The sequence below is a fragment of the Eptatretus burgeri genome, chromosome 7, assembly GCF_056783735.1.
Source record: "Eptatretus burgeri isolate ZD-2024b chromosome 7, Ebu_testis_v1, whole genome shotgun sequence".
Lineage (NCBI taxonomy): Eukaryota > Metazoa > Chordata > Myxini > Myxiniformes > Myxinidae > Eptatretus > Eptatretus burgeri.
In genome coordinates this window covers 50,179,676-50,197,019 of record NC_140967.1, presented here as the reverse complement: position 1 = coordinate 50,197,019, position 17,344 = coordinate 50,179,676, and the positions used below count along the sequence as shown (strand labels likewise).

General features: G+C 43.2%; 1 protein-coding gene across 2 annotated transcripts in view; it reads left to right on the top strand.

The window, feature by feature from the left end:
* TANGO6 (transport and golgi organization 6 homolog) overlaps positions 1 to 17,344 on the top strand; it is a 243,566-nt gene that overhangs the window by 25,954 nt on the left and 200,268 nt on the right. For both annotated transcript variants that reach the window (XM_085888467.1, XM_085888468.1), the window contains exon 2: positions 272 to 391. In XM_085888467.1, the coding sequence (XP_085744593.1) occupies positions 272 to 391 (120 nt within the window). The remainder of the gene's footprint in view (positions 1 to 271; positions 392 to 17,344) is intronic.

The window sequence follows — 17,344 nt, the reverse complement described above, 5'->3', positions numbered from 1 at the left end:
TTTGTCATTTCCCATTCCTAGTTGTGATCTTTTCTATCATCATTAACCTTCCTTTCTTCTGTGTCTCATCTTGTTCATATGTATGTCCAATGTCTTCCTGCTCTCCACTCTGTTCGTCATTGTTGCATGACGCCGCTGTCCTGTTGCACGACCTCTCCATCCTCCGCAGTTTGGTTCTTTCCTGAACCTCGATTTTGGACAAATAAAATAAAACTCTTGTACTGTATTGGTGTTGTGCTGTTTACTTTTGTCTATGTTCATCCCACAACAGATTGTTGAGTTTGTGGGGCTGACACTGGAGCGAGGAATGCTTTCTGGAGAAGCACTGAACACAGAAAGCCTCAAGCTGGCCATGGGACTACTCGCTGCTTTGTTATCGGGTGAAATTGAGGTGACCATTTACTCACAAAGTCACATATAACCATTCCATCACAGTTCTCTCACATTTCTGATTTATTTATTTATTTGATAATGGCAATCTCAGACTGAATGGATATCACACATATGAGAAGGACATGAGGAAACATCATCATACTTTTAACTAAATTGCAAAGAAATGATGCGACCGTGGAGAAAATGTGGTATAAGCAATTTAAACTACATGGGATTCCAGCATCATGAGTTATGTGCTCAGTTGGGAATGCCAAACAGGTCACTAATCCAATAGGCCAGTGTTGTATTATCGAAATACTGAACATCAATAACCATGTTCCTCTTCTCACTTGGCTGCATCATGTGCATTTTGTTGTCACTTTTGTGGAACAGAAAGTGGACTAGGTTCAGCTGTAATGCTTACTTTGTTGACATTCATCCGAAGTTGGTCTCTCCATGATAATACCTTCAATAAATGAAAACATCACAAGTCATGCAGTAAAAATTAGCTATTTTGGATACCCCCATCATGTGAACGACAGTTCACCACAGGAAGTCACCTTTTCGGAAAGTTTCTATCACATCTCTGATTTGATCCAGGAACAGAAATGACCTGCTTTTTAGACTTCGAGCAGCGTGGTGATGCAATAAAATATCAAACTGTCATCATAGTCTTTGTGACAGCACAATACAGCAATCAGTACGATAGTTATCACGACAATGATACGTACTTTATCGATAACATTTTGTTTTATTTCATTTGTGAAATTTTCGTTCATTTCGGTGAAACATGAATCATAAAAGCATTGATCCTATTGACGCTGTTATGCAGTTTTAGGTGTTTATACTTCCTCTGCAAAAATAATTGTAAGATCCAGTTGTAATTTTCATGTTTGGGGCGACGCGTGATGACGAGTCACTCCTCACTCAGCTAAACGTGTGCAGCGTCTCCTTCTTGAAGTGCTATTAATCACCAGTGCCGCGATTAGCGAAAGATCTGTCATTGTTGCACAATATTTTCATCTCTTGATAAAATTAAACACCTCGAAATATATGCACAGAAAGATGTACTTTGGTATGTCTTGGCAATGATTGACATTGCTGAGTCAGGTATAGCGTGGTAGTTCACACAGATAATACTTTTGCAGCATATTTTTACGGTGTAAAAATCAATGTATAGTGTTTTAGAGGAATCTCCCTGGTATTGGGTGGCTGGCTCACCTGGAATATCTTGAATAATAGTTGTAGTAAATGTTGTTTGTTGATAATAATGAGTGTTACTCTTAGGCTTGTACATAGGGGCACACGCTATGTTATGTCAAACACGCATGACATAATTGATTAGGTAATGCAATGATGGATATTCTGATTCGAGATTTATGGCATGTATCACGATAAGTATCGTATTATAATTCAATACGTATCGTATCATGGCACAGGTGGATCGTTAACACCCCTACCTACTTCTCATACCAAGAATATTGAGATCTTTGGCAGACTCCTTCGTGTCTCTCCCTGGCTATTGTCTCCTCCGATTTGATAGTCCTGAACTCCACCCTGTCGGCCAAATTACACTTCACATCAATAACTCAATTTCTCACTGTCCATGTATTGATATTCCACATCCCAACCCCAAGGAGTACCTTTGGCTGAAAATACCCCTCTTTTCCCAACTCTTGTTTGTCTGTGTGTCATACCATCCTCCAAACAGTTACTATTCCATCTTCATCTTTCTCTAAGACAACATGGACCAACCTTTAACCACTCATCCCAACTCGCTCTTCCTCAAATGTGGTGGCTTCAATTGTCATCATGCCAATTGGCTGGGTGTTGGTACCTCTCTCACCAGCCACGGTACTTCAGTGAAGGATTTCTGTGACCCCCTGGGACTGATTCAATCTGTGAACTTTCCAACCTGGATTTCTCCCAATGGCAAAGCCTCCCTCTAGACTTGGTGATGACTAACTTTCCCGCAAATGTCTCCTGCTCTTCCTCTGCTCCAATTGATTCATCTGATCATGTGCTTGTGAAGGTCAACATCTCTGTGGCTATTTTCAGAGACTTTCCTCAGTGCCTGAGAGTCTGGCAGTTTCCTCAGGCAGATTGGCAGGGACTGCAAGCAGCCATCTGTCTTGTCTTTGGACTGGTCTCCTATATCTGTCACCCCTGATATTATTTCAACCTGGGAAACCAGACTCTATGGTGCAATGTTTACAGCCTCATCTCCATGTCTGAGAGGTCGGCAGTTCAATCCTCGGTCGAGTCATACCAAATACTTTAAAAAAGACTTGCTGCTTCTTTGCTAGATGTTTAACATATAAAAGGTTAAGAAGCATCAACAATACCCACAGGTTTGCATCAATTGGGAGGAGGAAATTGCTCTGGAAAATTGCTCCAGCTGAGTGTGGCGAGAAATGCGGTGCCATTGTTGTGACATCACTGGTGCACAGATTACCCCGATAAGTGATTGCACTTCCCCCAAGCTCAGTGGCTGTGATTCTCTCTCGTCTGACAGTCATGTGTGTGTGTGTGTGTGTGTGCGTGCGTGCGTGCGTGCGTGCGTGCGTGCGTGTGCGCGCGCGCGCACTCCACTGAGAGCCTCAGATCATGCAAATAAATATACATATGTATTAATCCTCTACAGAAATCTGCTTTCTCTGATGCACAGATCCATCCCATCTCATCTTCAGTTAAAGCTGTGGCCTACAAAAGTATTCACCCCCTACCGATAATGCCACATTTAGATGAATTACAAATTATGCAGAAACAATATTCCCAAATGAACATTTTTTTTATTCATCACTGAAGAGATCGAACTAAACACTTATTGTTGAAGGAGGTTACATGTCAGGAATACCTGCAAAACATGTACGAATCAAAATTCACTGGTTGTAAAATTATTCAGCCCCTTCGGTCAGTACTTGGTGGAAGCACCTTTTGCACCAATGACTGCTATGAATCTTTTTAAGGTACCTCTCTACCAGCTTTGTATAGTGAGATGGTGAAATCTTTGACTATTCTTCACGTGAAAATTGCTCGTCATGCCAAGTTTGATGGGGATCGTCGATAAACTGCGATCTTCAAGTCTCACCAGATATGTTCAATTGTGTTCAAGTCAGAACTTTGAGTGGGCCACTCAAGAACATTTGACTGAGCCACTCAAGAACATTTCTTTTCTTTATTCAACCACTCCAGAATTGCTTTAGCTTTGTGCTTCAGATCATTGTCCTTCCTGAAATGTGAATCTCTGACCCAGTTTCAGATTCAGGACTGACTCAAACAGGTTTCTCCTGTACTTTACATAATGGAGTCTCCCTTCTATCCTAATAAGCTTGCCAGTCCCTGCTGAGGAAAAGCAGCCCCATGACATGATGCTTCCAGAATCATGCTTGACAGTCGGGATGGTGTTGGCTGGGTGATTTGCAGTGTTAGGTTTCCGCCAGATGTAACGCTTTGGATATAGACAAAAATGTTGAATTTTTGTCTCGTCTGACTACAAAATGTTTCTCCACATACTTTCAGTATCATTAAGGCGCTTTTTCGCAAACTCCATACAAGCTTTAAGATGCATCTTTTTCAGTTTATTTATTTATTTATTTATTCGTATGCAGCCTGCGGCTGCTTGGCTGCATCATTCGCTGGGGGCGTGGTTGTGCCGCTGATGCAATGCTGGTACTCATTTTGCTGACCTCGGAAGGATAACAGGCTGAGTCAACCCAACCTGGTGATTCAATGGCTCAAAAGTGACTTGAACTCAAGACCCTAGAATCTTAAGCCAAGCACCTTAACTGTTAAAGACCCGGTCACACCTTGACGTTTTAGCCAACGTATGCCGATTTTTGAATTTTTTTTCTAAAACGCTGGCACACGTTGTATACGTTATGGGTAAGTTTTGATAACATTGAGAGCATGCTGAAAAACACTGCCATACGACGTTGTACGTTGGCTTTAAACGTTGTACTTTTCGGTTGTCCTCAAATTTTTTCATGCTTGAAATTTCACGACGTATGCCGGCGTATGACTCACACGTTCCGCTACGCTGGCCACAAGTTGTATGCACGGTCTGCGATCGTTGACAGACGTCAACACATGCTACTTGTAAGTTAATCATAAGTTGAGACACGCCGAGGTAATGTTTCGCGTACCCGAAACTTATTTCTAACCTATGATTAACGTGTTGTTGGCACGTTAAGCGATCGTTGCCACACATCGACAGACGTTACTTTTAAGTTACTCATAGACTGAAAGACGTCGGTATAATGGATCGTCCTTGCGTCAGCGTCCACGGCCGTGGCCAGGACACTTATTTGCAGCATTCTTCAAACTTTTCTTCGGCATGACGAGGATGTTCACACTTCGATGTCTAGCTTGGCTATGATTCCAATTGTCTATCGGCAGCGTCTATTTAAAATAGTCGAGTTTGAGCGTTTTAACACGTTCAGAAAAAACGCTTCAAATTTCCAAACCCCAGCGTCAAAAAACAAAGGCGAGTGACAGCAATTTAAATCGATCATTGTAAACAATGAAAATAGCAGAGTGGTACCGTTTAAAAGTCGTTGAGTGAAAAATAAATCCAATTGTTGAGCGCAAGCGTCTACTTTCAATAGTGGGGTTTGAGTGATTTAGCACGTTCAATAGAAATGATTAAAATTTCCGAGCGCCAGCGTCAAAAAACAAAGGCGAGTGACAGCAATTTAAATCGTTCATTGTAAACAATGAAACTAGCTGAGTGGTACCGTTTAAAAGTCGTTGAGTGTAAAAAAAATCCAATTGTTGAGCGCAAACGTCTACTTTCAATAGTGGAGTTGCAGCCATTTAAATCGTTGAGTGGCAGCCTATGAACCTACCCGTGGACACGCGCACACAAGGACGATCCATCATAACCCACACCCTCCCCCTCACACTCACCTACTACTGCCAACATGAACAAACTACTACTAATACTAATACTAATACTGATACTGATACTGATACTGTTCCTGCTGACATGGACATCGACTCAAAAAGGAACTCGAAAACACTGTTGGGTTCCCCTTTTATGAGCAGCATTTTTATATACCAATTCCCAAAACCGCTGGGAACACGTCTTTATATGTAAGTTGTAAGCTAGAAACACATTCATTTTTTTTTTGTCGACCGGAAGACGTCATTGGAATACATCTACATACGTCGATGTGTGTTGGACTACGTAAAGAATTGGTTCAAAGCACGTCAAACATAAGTTAGAAATAAGTTTCGCGTAAAAAAGACATTACCGCGACGTGTGTCGACTTATGAGTAGCTTATAAGTAGCCTTTGTGGACGTGTGTAAGCGTCCACATATCGTGTGTAAAACTTATCCCCATCGCATGCGGAACGTGTGTCATACGCCGAGTACGTCGTAAAATTTTGAACATGTTTAAAATTTATTGACGTACTCTCCTTACTACGACGTATGATAGCGTACTTTAGCGTTCTACTCACGTATACCAAACTTACTCATACCGTACTTGACGTGCCCCAACGTTTTAGACACATTTTTCTTAGGTCGGCATACGCTGGCAAGATCGCCAAGGTGTGACCGCGATGTTGTCACTTCCATTTCTACGGCAGTTATGATTCGAATCGTTGTGAGTCAGCCTTTTAATAGGCTACGTCATGACATCGTCGGCGATGCGTGCAACGCGCTATGCCGAAGTTAGACTATCGGTGGGCATCGGTTGTGTAGGCCGACAACAGGTTCAGCATTCGTTGGTATAAGTTATCTATAACACAACGAAACGTTCTGTGTCCATTACTAATATGTTATGCATACGACCAACTCGTTATGAATACGTCCGAATCTTTAAAAAAAAAAACATCAAAAGTTCAACGTAAGCCAGCGTTTTACATACATTTTAATACGTTGCCATCGCTGGCTAAAACGTCAAGGTGTGACCGGGCCTTAAGCAACACCAGGCCTGTTTTTTTTCAGTAATGGCTTTTTTCTTGCCACCTGTCCATATAGACCAGCTTTGTGAACAGAACAGGATATTGTTGATTGACGAACACTGACCCCCATCTCAGATATAGAGCCTTGCAGATATTACAGTAATTGTTGGATTTACAGTGACATCCCAAACAGTTCCCTGCTTGCCTGGCTGCTGAGTTTGGATGGCCACCTGATCTGGGTAGAGTCTGGGTGGTATTGTTGCGGAGCTGGGTATCGGCTGCAAGCACGACCGCTAGGTAGGGCGGTAGGGTCGACTCTACCGAACACCCGGAATCGAGATCGTACCTTTCGGAAAACTCCGAGGGTACGGGTCCCTTACCGGACCGTGAATCATCAATAATTCCACCAACGTGGTACGGGGTTATTTGCCAATCTTCAAAATACCTAGAGATCCACGTGGCGAGTTACCGAGTATTGACACCCTCGACGGCCCTCGTACGAGTCGAGCCGTTGGCGTGCCCGACCCGTGCGCAACCCGAGCGGATGGTTGCCGAAGTCCAGTCGGTCCAAATGTACATTAACAGCGGCAACAGCCTTTGTAATTCACCAACACGCGCCATGCTAAGCCAATAAAAGAAGCACAAAAACGAGCTGATGCATTTAACAAATGTATTTATTTATAATGGGGGGAAGGAGGGAAGCACGTAAGGGCAGAGTTATCCGACTATAGAGATGCAAGTATGCACAGCAAAGAGCACTTAAACAATTCCTACTTACAGACGGGCCCACCGACAGACACACACACACACACACACACACACACACACACACACACACACACACACACACACACACACACACACACAGATACCCAGAAGGACATGGACCTGTCCACCTCGTGTGGTTCGGCTGACACGGGCGAACCAGGCCAGCGTTGAGATGCGATGATAGAATCCAGAGCTCCCTTCAGCGCTCGTCTCGGCAACCAAAACTCTCCTCTGTATCCCAAACTGTCCAGAAGGCAGGAGGTTTCTCTGCCACTTCTCCAAGTCTTTGAGTTGAACGTCAAAGCGAGGGCTGATAACTCCACACTTGTTCAACCTGGCCGTCAGATTGACCACAACCTTGCCTGCTCGATGGTCATCAACTATCTCAAAAACTCTCCAGTTCACCAACAGAGAGACGGCGCGCAACCGACTTGCGGTTCTTGTGGAGGAAGGATCTCTTCTCGTCCGATCGCGCCGCAACCTTATTCATCCCCGTCTGGGGGGGGGGGCGCCTCCTCCCTCCTCCCTCCCCGCTTTCCCTCACTGGACGGTTTTGGCACGCAAAATGCGCTTGTTGCCCTGTCATTGGCCAAAACGGGCGCCAAGGCCATTGATTGGACCGGGGGGGGGGGGGGGGCGTGACGGTCGTCGCTGCGGACTGCCCACCAAACAGACAGAGGAACATTATCCTCCGTGGGTACCGCCCACGTATGTGCTGACATGCACGTAGGCAATGGCGTCGACCAGAGCGAGGTGAAGGTGAGGGTGATGCTGGCATTGTTGTAGTTGATGTTGGTGGTGTAAAAATAAAAGAAAACCCTGACTATCAAAATAACTCTGCAGCGCATGAACATTTAATTACCCATTAAACAAGGGAAAGGGAGCTATCTATCCACATTTACTTATCAAAATAACTGAGCTATAGGACCTGTATGTTGAGAGCTCATGGCTTCCAGATTCGTAACAGTATGATGCATCTTCCACTTTTTAATGATGGATTTCACCATACAGAAAAGGATAATGAGTAACGTTGAAATCTTCTTATCACCCTCACCTGAACAGAGATTCTCCACCACTTTATGTCTGACTTCTTTGGAAAACTCCTGTTTTCATGTTTGCCTTGTTGGTTGAGCAAGTGAGTTGTACCAAAAAACTCTTCAGATAAGTGGGGGGAGCTGAATTTTTATTGCCCTCGCCAAACGCAGATGAGAGTTTCTGCAGGGGGCTGCTTGCAGCATATGTTGATCTCTGTAAAGCATTCGATTCAGTGAATCGGAATGCCTTGTGGAGGATTCTTGGCCTTCGTGGGGTGCCACCAAAACTGATCAATCTGATGAATGAACTATACTCTGGTACTGAGAGTGCTGTGAGGTGTGGTGATACCATCTCTGAATTATTCCCGGTTGTTACTGGATTTTGTCAGGGGTGCGTATGAGCCCCCACACTTTTCAGCGCTTGTATGGACTGGATTTTGGGGAGGATGTCCGAGATATCAAGCTGCGGTGCATCGTTTGGGAATGTAAAGATCTCTGACCTTGATTTCGCAGATGATGCAGTCATCTTTGCGGAGACTCTAGATATCCTTTTGGGGGCTCTCAAGGTGCTGAATGAGGAGTTATCCACTGGGATTACTGGTTTCCTGGGTCAAAACTAAGAACCAGACTTTCAATGACATCTTGGATGCTGCTATCTTGTCTGTACCTGCTTGTGATGAGGATGTTGAGGTCATGGAGACATTCACTTTCCTTGGCAGTGATATTAATGTCTCTGATGGCTGTGAGCCAGAGGTCAAAAGACGTCTGGGTCAGGCCTCGGGAGTCATGGATTCACTGGATCGTGGGGTGTGGTGCTGCCGGTACCTGTGCAGAGCACGAAAGTCTGAGTCTTCAGGTCCTTGGTGCTTCCAGTCTTGCTCTATGGATCGGTGACTTGGACTCTGACCAGGGATCTGAGACAGAGACTTTCCTTTGGTACCAGCTCTCTTCGGAGAATCCTTGGCTATCACTGGTTGGACTTTGTGTCCAACAAGCGGTTTCTGAGAGAGACTCAAATGAGATTTATTACCTGCATAGTCCTCGAGTGTCAGCTGCGGCTGCATGCACATGTGGCTCATTTTCCTGACGCTGATCCTGCTCATCAGATTCTCTCAGCGAGGAAGCCTCATGAGTGGAGGAGGCTAATGGACTGACCACGTGCCTCGTGGATGCAGCAGGTTGATCAGCATCTGAAGGAGATGGGGGTGGGACAAGCATCTACCTGGGGGATGGCCAGACAGAGGTCCCTGGAGGACCTGTGGAAAGTGGATGTAGTGATGCGCTGCTCCAGCGCATGCTCACATACCTGACCTGATCTTCTGTACAAAACTGTTCAAGCTCGGTCAAGTTGCATGGGGAGCGTTGATGGACAGCAATCTTTAAGTCATGCCACAGATTTTCGATTGGATTTAGGTCGGGGCTCTAAGTGGGTCACACAATGACATTTATATTTTTGTTCCTTAGCCACTCCAGTGTAGCTTTGGCTGTTATGTGTGCTTAGGGTTGCTGTCATGCTGTGTAAGGTGAACCTCCATCCCAATTTCAGCTTTCTTGCAGAGGGCAGCATGTTTCCCTCTGGGACTTTTCTGTATTTTTCTCCATACATTTTCCTTTCTATCCTGACAAGTGTCCCAGTCCCTGCTGATGAAAAATATCCCCATAACATGTTGCTGTGCCACCACCATGCTTCACAGTAAGGATGGTGTTCATTGGGTGATGTGTTGTGTTGGGTTTGCACCAAACGTAACGATTTGCATTTAGACCAAAAAGTTCCATCTTTGTTTCGACAGACCACAAAACTTTTTGCCACATGGCTTCAGAATCTCTGGAGTGGCTTTTTTTCATACCTCAAGTGGAACTCAAGGTGGGATTTTTTGAATAATGGCTTCCTTCTTGCCACCTGACTGTGCAGGCCACATTTGTGGAGTGCTTGGGATATTGTTGTCACATGCACACAGTGACCAGTCTTTGTCATAAAGGCAAGTAGTTCTTTCAAAGTTGCCATTGGCCTCTTAGTGGCCTCTCTGATCAGTCTCCGCCTTGCTTGGTCATCCAATTCGGAGAGACGGCCTGATCTGAGCACAGTCTTGGTGGCACCACACGACTGCCCCTTCTTTACGATTGGTTTGACTGTGCTCCAAGGGATATTCAAAAGCATTTGAAATATTTTTATACCCATCCCCTGATTTGTGTCTTTTCACAACTTTATCCCAGTGGTCTTTTGAAAGCTCCTTGGTGCTCATGGTTGAGTCTTTGCTGTGAAATGCACGACCCAGCAGAGGAAACCTACAGGAACAGCTGATTTTATTCTCATATAATCACAATCGCTACAATTTATCCCAGATGGAGGCCCATTATCTTGGTTTGTGATTTTGAACGTGATTGGTTACACCTGAGCTCATTTACAATTGCTATTATATATTTGGGGGGTGGGGTGTATACTTATCCAACCAAGATAACCAAGATTTTCTATTAATTTTCTGAAAATTGTAGAATTTGTTTTTCACTTGGAAGTTGTGGGTTATGATGTGTCAACTGATTTAATGCAATTTAATTCCAGGCTATATGGCAACAAAAGGTGAATATTTTGAAAGGGGTGTTGATGTTCAAAAGGCACTGCATATGTATATATACTGTGTGTATATATATATATATATATATATATATATATATATATATATATATATCAGGGTTGGGCATACAACCATACTTTTTTGAGGGTTGGGCACACCAACTTTTTCTCTGTTGTCCCTTTAAAAGGAGTGTTTTTTTATGGCCAAATTTCACGCTAATCACGAATCCGTTGAACTTTTTGACATAGGATGATGTCTTAGGTTGGTAAAATGCAAAAATTCAAAATGGCCGCCATATTTACCCACTTTTCAGGTAAAATTTGATAATTATGGCTTACTAGGGCATGTAATAATATTACATTTGATAATTATGGCTTACGAAGGCATGTAATAATATTATATGCCCTAGTAAGCCATAATTATCAAATTTTACCTGAAAAGTAGGTAAATTTGGTGGCCATTTTGATTTTTTGCATTTTACCAACCTTTGAGGGTTGGGCACACCAACTTTTTCTCTGTTGTCCCGTTAAAAGGAGTGTTTTTTAATGGAAATTTTTCACGCTGATGACGAATTCGTTGAAATTTTTGACCTAGGATGATGTCTTATGAAGACATCATCTTATTTTATTACGAAGACATCATCCCACGTCAAAAATTTCAACGGATTCGTGATCAGCGTGAAAAATTGCTATAAAAAACACTCCTTTTAACGGGACAACAGAGAAAAAGTCGATGTGTGCCCAACCCTAACATTACATGCCCCAGGAAGCCATAATTATCAAATTTTACCTGAAAAGTGGGTAATTTTGGTGGCCATTTTGATTTTTTGCATTTTACCAACCTAAGACATTCTCGGTCAAAAATTTCAACGGATTCGTGATCAGCGTGAAAAATGGCCATAAAAAACACTCATTTCAACGGTACAACAGAGAAAAAGTCGATGTGTGCCCAACCATATATATATATATATATATATATATATATATATATATATATATATATATATATATATATATATATATATATATATATACACATATATTATTGTTATGTGGAAGGGGCAGAGGGTGGGTCAGTCATTAGAATGTGATAAAATTTGATGGCAAGGTCACATGCTTGATAACAGCATGTGACATATTTGCACTGCTCGAGGCTCTTCTGGCTTTGCAGTCGTTCCATCATCATGATTATCATCACGGCTTTTGTCCAAATCGGAGAACTTCAATGATTGTGTTCGTAGAACTCCCGACTGCTTTAAACAATTTTAATGGCTCCTGGTTGTGATTGGTGGGTTGAAATACATTGTGTCCAGGTGGCAGATGACACTTGATTTCAGGTACGATCTGGTAACCTCTCCAATCACAGTTGGAGGTGTATCATCAAAAAAATAATAATAGTAATAAAATAAATCCCCTGACAAGTTACTTCAATGCAGGGGAGGTCATTCGGCCCATCAAGCCTGTGCAATGGTTACAAATTTATGGTTGTTTGTCTGTTCTTTCATTTTTTAATGCTGAGTTTTAAGCAAAGAGGCAGCAAGTACTGTTTTTAAAGTCTTTGCTATGACTCGGTCTGGGTCTGGTTCGAAGCGCCGACCTCCCAGACTCAAAGCGGATGTTCTAACCCATTAGAACACCGAGTCTGGTAAAGGTAAAGTATCTTTTGTTTATCCCCTTTTTCAAAACACTAAAGCCATTTTCCAGACTTTTACTACACTCTATTCTTTATTTAACATTTTAGTATTTGCATTGTGGTGGTTTTTGAAAAAAGTGAGAGTCATCATCCAAACCTTGACTGTGTTTTTCTGGATGTTAATTCTTCCCATTTTTTACTGCCAAGATACACTCATCTCAGTGGTGCAGCCCATATAGTGGCAACACATAAACAGTTTCCAGATGTTTTACCACAATATTTTCAGGTTTGCTATAATGCATGGGCTCCTTTTTTCACCCGAGTAGGAGGCAACAACCAAACAGTGCTATCGTAATGGCTCTGTTCATGTTTACCATCTGCATTTGAACTAGTCTTGAGTCTGCTGCTGCATGGTTTAGGTTGCCATGGCATCAGTTGAAGCATCCAACAAGTGCCAGTTGAAGAAGGTGACTGGCTGGCCTTTTTATTTTTATTTTATTTTTTATTAGAGCAACAACAAGCGAAATGTGTGTGTGCGTGCGTGCGTGCGTGCGTACGTACGTGCGTGCGTGCGTGTGTGTGTGTGTTATCCTACTCTTAATTTGCAAATGGTCACTGGCTTTGACATCAATACAAATTTTTATTATGGACCCGAGGCATCGAAAGGTTACATTAATTATATCAAACAAGCAATTTCAAATTCAGCACCTCGCTCCCATGAGAGATTTTACATTGCAACAGATGTGGCAATAAATGTGAATTGTTGCTCCCAGCTTGCCGGCTGGATGACCTATGCCATTTGCACTTTTGCAGCCTCCATCCCTACCCCGTTTAGAATCATGTGTGGGCACAGGTAACTTGTTAGTACTCATAATGATCAGTTTATATTAGGGTTACTTTCTTTTAAACTCGACTAAAATTTTAACAAATTAAACTGATGAGCTATTTCCCATAATGATTAACTAAAATACAAGATATATGTTCCAGCACTCCAACACTCCATTCGTAAAATCTTAACAAATCACAAATTTTACAATACAATGAGGAAAGTAAGTACAATATTTATTTCCACACAAATAAAAATTATATATTACATCATATATGTATGTATATATATATGTATGTATATATATATGTATGTATATATATATATATATATATATATATATATATATATATATATATATATATATATATATGAATGTATATATGTTGTTGCGGATCCGGGGTGGTGGGATTCTCACCCTGTCCTCGGCGCCAACCTCATCACCACCGTCTCCGGGGTTTATAAGGCCGGCCGGCTCAGCACAGGCCTCAGGTCACGCACCTTCAATCGTGATACCAACGTAATCCTTGTACCTTGCCAGTTGGGGAAATAGAAACCCTGGTTACAGACTGGTTTTGTCAGATGCCGATCGTTTTCTGCCAGTCTTTAACCATTTTTGGTGTTATATGCCAATCGAACGGATCGTTCCTCGACGCGACACGAAATAATCCATAGCGGCAACTTCATACGAATTAACCAGATTTATTGGGGAACATCGGGGATCACAACACAAGCAAAATTCACGACAATGGTTTTATTAGCAATCCTCAACCCGTTCTTAACTAGGGAACCACGGACGAGGGGGTCGCCACCGAAATATGCCTTAGACAACGTGCAGACAAAGACAGACAAACAGCATGCATGCAAGTCAAGACAGAGTACTTGGTGATGTCTCATGGATAAGAAGACAGTGTCAAAACCGCGAATGTCGCTCGCAACAGGCGGATGTCCACGGATTCGAACTCCCGCTCGAACGTGCCGCGTGGCGAAATGGAGCTCGTCCTCCCTTTGCCCCTTTCACAACGCACGCAGTCTCCGCGCACTCTGACCCCGCGTAAGGTCGACGATAGGCCTCAGCCAATCTCTCTCACGGTGCAGCATACAAATCCAGGCCTGGCCTGTTCTCCAGACAAGGCCCAAGTCGAGGGGCCGAGCTCAACAGGCGGATCAACAACGTGTCGAGCCGTGAGGTGAGTACGGACGTAGGCTCCACGGCAAGACGCAGGCCGAATCTGTCGATCACCTCCCTGTATGAGTCGATCGTCGACTCCACGTGCAGGCAGTCTCTCAAAGCCGACTGGCGTTTTTGTACCGGCAGATTCCACACTGTCCCTCCTTCGTTCTCTCGCTTCCAAAACACGAGCAGTCTCTCAACCGCCCGCAGCCTTCCAAACTGCCAAATTGGACTTGAACCTGAGGTCTCGTTTTCTCTCTCGTTTTACGAGCACGCCTCTCTCGGCAAAAAACCGACCAAAGGCTCCTCCCCTTCGTGTCACTTCCTCCCTCTAGCCACACTCTCTCTCCAGGCCACACGCCCCTCAGCCGACTGGGCGGGGCCTATCGTCCGTAGAGGAGAGGAAGAAGAGTGATCTCTCGTTTCACCACCACAGTACGAACATAAAAACAGTCTCTTACACCTCCCGACACACATTTAAAGTCCCTTTTATAAAACAACCTATTTAAAGGCCCAGTCACACCTTGACGTTTTTGCCAGCAATGGCAACGTATCAAAATGTATGTAAAACGCTGGCTTACATTGAACTTTTGATGTTTTTTTTAAAGATTCGGACGTATTCATAACGAGTTGGTCGTATGCATAACATATTAGTAATGGACACAGAACGTTTCGTTGTCTTATACATAACTTATACCAACGAATGCTTAGCCTGTTGTCGGCCTTCACAACCTCTGCCCAACGATAGTCTAACTTATGCATTGCGCGCTGCACATATCGCCGACGATGACGTGGCATAGCCTATTAAAAGGCTGCCGCACAACGATTTAAATCATAACCGCCGGAAAATGTAAGTGTCAACATCGCAGTCACACCTTGGCGATCTTGCCAGCGTATGCCGACCTCTGAAAAATGCATCTAAAACGCTGGCGCACGTCAAATACGGAATGGGTAAGTTTGGTAAACGTGAATAGAATGCTAAAGTACGCTATCATACGTCATATTAAGTGGAGTACGTCTTGTAATTTTAAACGTGTTAAACATTTTACGGCATATTTGCCGTATGCCTCACACGTTCCGCATGCGATGGGAATAAGTTGTACGCAGTACGCACGATATGCGAACGTTGGCACACGTCGACAAAAGTTACTTGTAAGGTACTCAGAAGTCGAAACACGTCAAGGTAATGGTTCTTGTCAGTGTTCCAGACTCCCTGTTTTTTTGTTTTTTGTTTCTTTTTTTTTTTCTTCGGTATGATGGTGTTCAGTGTACAGTGCGGTTATGGTTTAAATCGTTGAGCAGCAGCCTATTAATTATATTATATTATAACCGCACGAGAAATCGAAGTGTCAACATCACCGTCATGCCGAAGTAAAAAATAAAAAAAAACCAGGGAGTCTGGAACACTGACTCTAACCATGACCTTGACGGTTTCGACTTATGAGTACCTTACAAGTAACTTGTGTCGACGTGTGTCAACGGTCGCGTAACGTGCCTACAACACGTTACTCAAAGGTTAGAAATAAGTTTCGGGTTCGCTAAACATTAACTCGACATGTTTCGACTTATACGTAACTTACTAGTAACGTGTGTCGACGTGAGTCAATGATCGCGTAACGTGCCTACAACTTATGGCCAGCGCTATGCGGAACGTGTGAGTCATACGCTGGCATAAGTATTAACATTTCAAGCATGGAAAATTTGAGGACAACCGCAAAGTAAAACGTTTAAAGCCAGCGTACTACGACGTATGGCAGTGTTTTTCAGCATGCTCTCGATGTTACCAAAACTTACCCATAACGTATTCGACGTGTACCAGCGTTTTACACAAATTATACAAAAATCGGCATAAGCTGGCTAAAACGTCAAGGTGTGACTGGGCCTTAAAAAGGCATTTAATGGGGGATCTGAGCTAATCCTATATTTCGTAGTCCAGTGAGGGCCATTTCCAGAACAATATGTATATGTATATACGAGGTGTGTTCAAAAAGTATCCAACCTTAATTTTTCGTGTGTAAACAAATGAAGCTCGGGAGGCGTGGTTTGGTGCACGTATGAAGGCGATCCTAATTCGTATGCGTGAATATTTTCCCGCCTGCAGAAGCTGTCAGTCGCCGACAGTCCGCCGATGAGTGAGGAAGTGTAAGTGAGCGCCGTTGGATTTTCGTTGTTGACAAAATGATGGAAAAACTTGAGCGACACCACTGCATCAAATTTTGTGTAAAGCTTGGCGATTCCCAAGTGGAAACGATCCGCAAGATTCAACAGGCCTTCGGGAACGAAGCAATGGGCAGCACACAGATAAAAGAGTGGTACAACCACTTCAAAGATGGTCGCACATCAGTGGAAAGTGAAGCACGTTGTGGTAAGCCCTCAACATCCTGAAATGAGATCGTCATTGACCAAGTGAGGACCCTGCTGATGCAGGATCGTCGAATCACGATCTGAGAACTTGCAGACGAGGCGGGCGTCAGCATTGGATCCGTTCATTCCATTGTGACTGAGGATTTGGGCTGAAGGAGAATCTCAGCGAAGTTCGTAACAAAGCTGCTAACGATCGAGCAGAAGCAACTCCGTTTGCAGATCGCACAGGACATGCTGGAGACTGTGAACAGCGATCCCAACTTCTTCAACACAGTGATCACTGGCGATGAGACCACAGTGATCCGTCATTTTGTCAAAAACGAAAATCCGACGGCGCTCACTTACACTTCCTCACTCATCGGCGGTTTGTCGGCGACTGACAGCTTCTGCAGGCGGGAAAATATTCACGCATACGAATTCGGATCGCCTACATAGGTGCACCAAAGCACGCCTCCCTAGCTTCATTTGTTTACGCACGAAAAATTAAGGTTGGATACTTTTTGAACATGCCTCGCATATATGTGTGTGTGTGTGTGTGTGTATATATATATATATATATATATATATATATATATATATATATATATATATATATATATATATATATATATATATATATATATATATATATATATATATATATATATATATGTTGTTCGTCTTTCGGCTGCTCCCGTTAAGGCGCAGTCAC